Source organism: Dreissena polymorpha, chromosome 11 (assembly GCF_020536995.1).
Source record: "Dreissena polymorpha isolate Duluth1 chromosome 11, UMN_Dpol_1.0, whole genome shotgun sequence".
NCBI lineage: Eukaryota > Metazoa > Mollusca > Bivalvia > Myida > Dreissenidae > Dreissena > Dreissena polymorpha.
In genome coordinates this window covers 59287973-59296310 of record NC_068365.1, presented here as the reverse complement: position 1 = coordinate 59296310, position 8338 = coordinate 59287973, and the positions used below count along the sequence as shown (strand labels likewise).

General features: G+C 34.9%; 1 protein-coding gene across 6 annotated transcripts in view; it reads left to right on the top strand.

Annotated features, from left to right (window-relative positions):
* Window positions 1-5718: 5718 nt before the first annotated feature.
* LOC127850236 (non-POU domain-containing octamer-binding protein-like) overlaps window positions 5719-8338 on the top strand; it is a 72492-nt gene continuing 69872 nt past the window's right edge. For 3 of the 6 annotated variants that reach the window (XM_052383110.1, XM_052383109.1, XM_052383108.1), the window contains exons 1-3: window positions 5719-5795; window positions 5948-6035; window positions 7000-7641. In XM_052383110.1, coding sequence (XP_052239070.1) covers window positions 7153-7641 — 489 coding nt within the window. In that variant the 5' untranslated portion in view covers window positions 5719-5795; window positions 5948-6035; window positions 7000-7152. The remainder of the gene's footprint in view (window positions 5796-5947; window positions 6036-6999; window positions 7642-8338) is intronic. The other 3 variants (XM_052383112.1, XM_052383111.1, XM_052383113.1) reach the window with 3 other exon arrangements.

Genomic DNA, 8338 nt, shown 5'->3' with positions numbered 1-8338 from the left:
TTTTTAAGTGCTCCTAGCTTAAGGATTTTACATTTATGCCTGTTGAATGTTAGTCCGGATTCTACTGCAAATTCTTCTATGATTTTTATTAATGTTTTGAATGATGTTCGAGAACCATCAAGTATGAAAGAGGCGTCATCAGCAAAAAGCGACTGTTTTAATTCTACAGTATTAATTGTTATTTCTTTGACTTGTGTGTTAAGTTCAATGTCTATCGACATCAATTCAAAGGTAAGGAGATAAAGGACATCCTTGTCTGACCCCTCTTTGTATACTGAAAAATGATTTGTAACGCGTGATGTTGCATCTTTACAAAATAGCATTACCCACTGTAAGGTATGCTCACTAAATCCGAAATGGCTGAGGCATTTAAACATAAATCCATGATCCAGACTTTCGAAGGCTTTATTAAAATCTGGAAAAAAATAGGAGACCGTTTTCGTTACTTTCATCCATTAGTTCAATAATTTCATGCAAAAGTCTTACGTTTTCGCCAATATATCTTCCTTTGATAAATCCTATTTGATTTAACTGATTATATTATTTAAATGAGGTTTTATACGATTGGCAATCGATATTGTAGCTATTTTGTAATCAACGTTAAGAAGCGAGATGGGCCTCCAGTTATCGATCAAAAGGGTGTCTTTTCCGGTCTTAGGTAGTAAAGTAATTATGCTTTGTTTTTGCAATTCTGTAAGATTATTGGTGTCTAAAGAATAGTTAAGAGAATTAACGACATATTGCTTAATATCATTCCAAAATATTTTCTAAAATTCTGCAGATATGCCATCTGATCTTGGAATTTTATTGTTTTTCATGTCTAGCAGTGCTTTAGCGCATTCATACTCTGAAAGGTATTTTTGTTCATTTTGCGTTTGTTCTGGATTTATTTTATTGCAGAGATCGGTATAGAAACGTTCATGATTGTTTATATCTATATTGTTGTCTTTTTTACAAAGATTTTCATAAAATTTGGCAGAGTGTTTTAATATATACAATATTTCTACTTAATCGTGATTTGCCACACCACACAAAACAAAGGTGCCTAATTTTGGCAAAAATGCCTTAACAAATCAATTGTAAAACGAGAGGAACCTGGGTTTTTATTATTTGCCAAATTTTTTAAAACAATGGAAGCCTCCTTTTATGTGATTTGTCCTTCTATACTTTTTAATTGTGAAGTAGAGAGTTTGGATATTTCTATATCATTAACATTACTATTTAAATAAGACACGTTTGTATTTTGAGACTGGTATATTTTTTCATAAAATTAGGCGGTTTCTTTTAAATTGGCATACTAGTTATCTATTTCAGTTCCATTTTCCCTAATTTATTTGGTCATATTTTTGTCGTATAATTGTATTTTTGAAGATTACAGAAAAATTTCGAGAGTTTCTCGCCAGTTTGAACCCAGCCTGCTCTAGACCTTATAATGGACCCTTTTAGTTTGTCATCATATATTGTTTGAAGTTCAGCTTATAAAATGTTAATACATTGAACATTATCATCTGTGACTGTTTGTTTTTCTCTAGATTTTCAAGTTTTAATTGTTGTTCACGAGTGTCCGTAGACTTCTTTTTGTAGGAGCAATAGGATATTGCTTTGCCCCTTATTTTCATTAATAAAGTATCGAGAAAAAGTTGATCGTGATTACAAATTGTTTATCTTGATCTTTTGTATCGGACATGTTATCGAAATTATAAACCGGGACCATGTATTGCTGTGTTATTTCGTTTGTTTTTTATTAATAGTATTTATTATTTAAGTATTCGATGTCCCATTAGAGACAATTATTATGCTTCCATAGACCTTTGCCATGTTTAAATTAGAAAATTGTAACGACATGATGACAATCGAGTGATCAGATTGAAAGCTAGGTAGAATTTTTACAACGAGGACTGCTGGAGATAAAAGCGGTGCTAAAAGAAAAAAAGCAAGCCTCGCTTGCTGTAAGGGGCTTGCTCGTGTCCATGTATACCGTTTCAGGGCCGGATGATTAACTCTGAAAGGATCCAATATATAACGTGCCTCAATTTGTTTTAAAAGCGTTTGTCTTGCATTTTTAGTATTCACATTTATAATTATAATAATCCAGCGTTGGTTCTAAAAATATGTTAAATCCCCGCAAATCAATAAGGAATCATTACCAATCGTGTCAATTATTTGGAAAATATTGTTTTAAAATTCTGGGGTATCAGCGTTTGGTCCGTATAAAGTTATAGTTAGTCTGGTTTCTCCTATATTTATATCCAGCAGAATAAAATTACATTGATCATCATAATAAACGTAATGTACTTTGTATTCAAGTTTCTTTGTAAGGAAAATTGCAACACCGCGGGAGTTAGATGAGCCAACTCATAAAACATTCGGCCCCCCACTCAGAGTAAATGGTTTTATATTGTTCGCAAACAAAATGTTTATCTTAAATACATAATATGCCACAATATGTTTCTTTTAAATATTGACACACTTGTTATTTTTTCTTTTTACCCTGGATGCCTCTGCAGTTTAAAGATAATATGTTAAGGGAACACATTTACAGTAAGAACGAAAAAATGGACTATAATAAATGTAAAAGCAAGTGCATCAATACAAACGCAATAAGCATAATCTACATATAGTGAACGTAAACAAAAAGAAACACAATCATAATCGATAACGCGCTTGTTGTGCGACTGTTGGTTTACGCTTTGCACAATGAAGTTTGCAACAACAGATGTCAATCTGAGGCGGTAACAAATATGATTATTTTTTCAAATATTTTCAGATTAACATGGCACAAAAAACATTTTTTGATGCTATTACACGCGACAATACTGAATCAAAGGTGCAGTGCGGTGATGAAACTGAAAATGCAATGAGTGATGGGACTATTTTACAGGATGAACATTGTGATACAAACACTGTCCTAATAAACCAGGATGAAACGAGGCTGCAGCATTTGTGAGTGAACCGGATACGGTAAACGATAGCGGGTTTGCCGACAACGAAGCAGCGCCTATGGACGAGGATTTTAATGAACCATTAAATCATGATACGGTCGCGGATGGCAGGGTTGCCGACGACGAAGCAGCGCCTAGGTACGAGGATGTCAGTCAGGCCGATGATAGTGATGACGTCATTATCATTGATGACGTCAACGACGAGGACCAGCATGAAGAGTACGTTGTTTCGTCTATTAACCTGACTCTTCAGCACACCATGAAACTTGTTGATGGAAAACCTACCGAGATCAAGCGATGATATTTCTGCTAGGAACATCGTTTTGTGAGCCAAGTGTGATAAAATCATGCTCCTATGGTCAAAACTGGTCCCTCCCTGGGAGTAACGTGTTTTTCTTATGTACATAGTGAAAACTTCATGAAAAAACTCACCTGAAACTGTGGTCTTCTATGCATTGTGTTCAAACAATTTCCCTATTGTCAAATTGACCGCGCCCTGAGAGTTACTAGTTTATCTTATATGTTTATCCTTTTCTCGGCACGAGATGGAATCTCTTGGGCATTTGATGGTTAAGTATATTGTACTCTGTACGCAATCGGAAGATCTGCCTGTTCTTGTCCGTGCGTTTTTTGTTAGCTGTGATGTGGCTTTTAAATTATTATCAGACTCTTGATGATGGTGTTTTAGATCGACTCTATTCTAATGTTGTTTTTCTGTCGCTCCCATCATTGCCAATCTGTCTGCTTAATCAATTCTGTCTATTCAGCATCTAGAGGGGTTTCACTGGAGTACGATGCTAAAGCATTTGATGCTTTGAAGTTCATTTGCGAGGCGAGGCAATTTGTTGGCAGTTGCTTCTGTTGATGTTTACAGCATGATTCAACACATCCTACTCAGATATGTATTTTGTGCAGCGGAGACCTATTCATATTTCCGCTGGGCTTCAGCTGTCCGTCGGAATACGACTCAGCTCCCCTCTCTTGACTGCAATTGTTGCTGACTCATCTGTGTAGACTATATATTAGATTTTCTGTACCATAATTACAGAAGCATCACTAATGCTGATCAGAACCAGTTTTTTCGGTTCTAAGGTAAGAGACCAAGGACATATCGCCCCAGAGTTTTAAATTTAATGACATCGGTATTTTGGTTCTGCGCTGCCATTTTATGTAGTTAAGCATTCTTTCAACAATGCAATGACCCAAATTTTATTAATTGATGTTTGCTTTCGTCCTGTGTCTACATGTATGACACTTGGTAACTTGGCTGAAAATGGACCTTGTAGTGATGATAAACATTATCTAATTCTGAAACTGCATTTTAACTGTGTAATACTAGTATGTTTAAATGCACACGACCGTTGATCACGGGGATCACCTGTTTTACGAGATGCATCAATAAACAGCCCAATGATAATTCCGAGGTGGCGCTAAGCACCGGATGATTTGAAAATACACGTAGAATAATAAAGGGTGAGCAGGTTATATCTTTTTGTAACATATTTTGCTTTTGTTTTAAAATCTGACAATTCATTTCGATACAGCGGAGATTAATTCATCAACAAATGTACAAAAATTTACGATCACAGCCCATTTGGAAACTTTAGGATTTTTATATATTGTCAAATTGTATAATAAGGATTTTTCGCCTGCTCGTGCAGCTGAAATTTCTGTTTTATTTATATGCTATGAAACAACTTAAATACATTTTGTATTTTTTTGTCCTAAGTGATATTCGTAATTGTAATTCGTTATCATCATCATTATCATCATCATCATCATCATCATCATCATCATCATCATCATCATCATCATCATCATCATCATCATCATCATCTTCATCATCATCATCATCATCATCATCATCATCATCATCATCATCATTATCATCATCATCATCAGCATCATCATCATCATCACCATCATCATAATTATTATGACCCTTATAGATACCATTGTCATATTATTATTATCAATTGAAAACTTTTAATTAATTGAATTTTGTTTTTATGATAAAATGTATGCGAGAGTCACTGCCGTTTTATTTTACTGTCTATACTCTTTGCCATAATATTTCAGAGGTTGATTTTATATTAAGTCCATTGGGAATCTCTGTTTTGGAGTTTTGGGATCCAAGACAATTCTTTCAGTTTTCGGTACGATCCTGAATCATCCCGAATATATTGGAGTATGCTGACACCCATGTCGTCCATACCATGTTCGAGGGAGTTGAAATGCTCGGCGACCGGTTTATCCCTTGCATCTGCTTCGTGTTCTTTCAGTGTTTGTTTAAATGACCTCTTTGTTTCATACAAATAGACCACCTTTTGATATTTGAGGCAGTTAATGCCTTAAATAAAGTTCCACGTTTCAAAACTTTGTCTTTTCGATAAGGAAACTCCTTTTATTCCGCCATTATTGTGTAGACCTCTTCCTCATGTCACAAACCACACATTTACCTGTGCATCTTGCTTATTGGTCCACCCCACTACTGACAACATTTGTTTTCTCATGAACGAGAACATCAGAGATATGTCTATTCCTTCTATATGCTGTTATAAGCGGGCTTGTAGTGAACACCTCTTTCATCTTTTCTGACTGATGCAGCAAGGGTGGGTGTTTTCGTACAATATTGTGGATAGTTTGCAGTTTTTTTTTCCGTACGTTAAAGCCGTTATAAATAATATTTAAATACGACGTTAATGTACGCGAAAGTTAATTATAACGTTTGCGCCAAATACTTTGACGTTTGACGCTGACGTCATTTATTGTTATTGTCTATTTAGGAAAATAAACGTTAAGATTGAAATTGTTTTTAAGAGCGCCTTAGCGAGTATGGAAGGATATATGTTGGTAAATATATTGTTGGTATTTATATTGTATATGAATGTCTGTATGTATTATTATAACGTGAGCGCGATTATTTGAATTATTTATTTGCATAACATTTTAAATGTTTTGTTTGATTGATTGTTTACATTATATATGTATTATATTTGTTTTAGAGAATCGTCATGAATAAATGTAAGGACGCATATCTCGTTTTCCTGATATGAAAGGCGGAACTCTTAACACCGTATGTTAGAACGTGAGGTACTCTTTTGTTGTCTTCCTTACTATTTTCGCTTGGTTTCAAGAGATTTTCTCTGCTTAATCTATCAGCACGTTGAAACTGTCTATCAAGCAACTTGCCACTATCCATGCTTGCGAAGATGATGTCTGAGTTTTAGTTTATGATGTTGATAATCTTCTTAATTAGAGCATAATTTTGTAGTCGTATTGCCTGGCTGTATGAAATGGATTCTTTGGTTTTTGTAGGATGGCTTGACTTTTGATTTAGATCCATGTGTTTGTAAAGTAAGTTGACGGAAAATGTTAAAGGGGCCTTTTCACAGATTTTGGCATTTTTTAACTTATTCATTAAATGCTTTATATCGATAAATGTAAACATTGGATCGTAAAAGCTCCAGTAAAAAATCAAGAATAAAATTAAAAAAAGGAAAAGAACATTGCCCGGACCAGGTTTCGAACCAGTGACCCCTGCAGTCCTGCCAGAGTCCTGAAGTAAAAACGCTTTAGCCTACTGAGCTATTCCGCCGTGTACATATACATGATGTATTTTATACCTTATATAAGCAATCTTCGTAGTTACACAAAATTTAACGACAAAAACAGAACTCTCCAAATTATTCAATCGTTTCGCGTTGCAACGCTTTATAATTTTTAGGTTTTAAAATCGTCAAAAGATGCATATAATGGCTATATTAGACCATGGTAAATGTTCAGTATTACTGTTTCCTCACAAATATCATAACTATAACGAAAATTTGCGAATCTGAAACAACTTTTTTCATTTTTGTCAATTTACCAAAGCGTGAAAAGATCCCTTTAAGGTGTTCGACAAATTGAACGGATGAACAAGATAACTGAAAATAAATTGGTGTTAAAGATGGTTTAATGTACATGTTGTTGGGTATAAGATGCAAAATTAACGAGCTTATCAACATAATAACTTATTTAATCTAATAACAAATTAACTGATCTTCTCGTATTGCAGGAGAGAGCAGGTGTTGACCCGATATGGTTTTGGGCCATTTCGACATGCACATTTCTCATTAACTATGAGCCAATCAGCAGATAGCTGACTTTGAAAGCGAGGTTCGCATCTTCTTAGACGCCATTGTTCGTGATAACATTTTATTTTGGAATCATGGCTACAGTAGTCAATAAAACCCCTGACAAACCAAAGATTGAAAAGAAGGAACCAACTCCAGTTCAAGCTAAAGAGGAACCAAGTCAAGAAAACGAAAACGAATCTCAAAATCAAAATAAATTTCAAAACAATCGTGGGGGTCGCGAAAATCGATTTCAGAACAAAAGAGGAGGTCGGCATTCAAGCCGAGGGTTTGGCAACCGGGGCGGTTTTCAGGGTAGAACCGATAATGGTGGTGGTGGTGGTGGAGGTGGTGGTGCTTCTAATAATCAGAGTTCAAACTCAAATCAGCAGTTTGGCGATTTTATGGGCGAGCAGAATGATGGACCAAAGGAGCAAAAGAAGTTTACAGGAAGGTGCAGACTTTTTGTTGGAAACATCACACCAGATACTACTGAAGAACAGTTTAAAGAGATGTTCACGCCATTTGGAGAAGTATCAGAAGTGTTTGTGAATGCAGCAAGGGGATTCGGCTTTATACGATTGGTAAATACCAGACTTCCTGAAACTCAACAGCCTTCAGTCAGACATTTGGTCTGACTGGTCAGAATTTTCTGTCAGACCTTATGTTATTCTGTCAGACCAAGAAAATACGTGAAATTTCAAACAAAACTGAGAAAAACGTAAATTATTAGAAATACGGAAAATATCACTTATCATTTTATATTTTATCATAGATGGTCAAACATTGACGATTGAGGCATGCATGCAGAAAAAGTTTGCCTTGTAATTACAAGTAATATTTTCTAACGCATTTTTATATTTACTTGTCCGAAAAGAGAGTATAGTTTCCAAAAACATTTACTCGTAAACCAGTGTATCAATGACTGTCCAAATAGATTTTAAATACACCTAGAATTGGCTAGAAACAATCAAGTAAATTAATGCTTATGTAATTCGCAATCAAGTTATATTAATAATACTTGGTTTCCAAGCATTTCTCTTAGGGCAAATCTATGACAGTGCTCCAGCCAGCTTTTCAAAATAGAGGGGAGCTTCCCCAAAAAGGGCACATCTCACGCGTAATTTTGGAAAATAGGGCATTTGGTTAAAAATATACTTAAGTATATACTTTGGTTATACTATAAACTTATTAATTGTAAACATTAGTGCATTGGATGACTTCACCAATTGTATGCTGTTCCTCATTTTGTGTAATAAAATTACAATAAATATATTACTT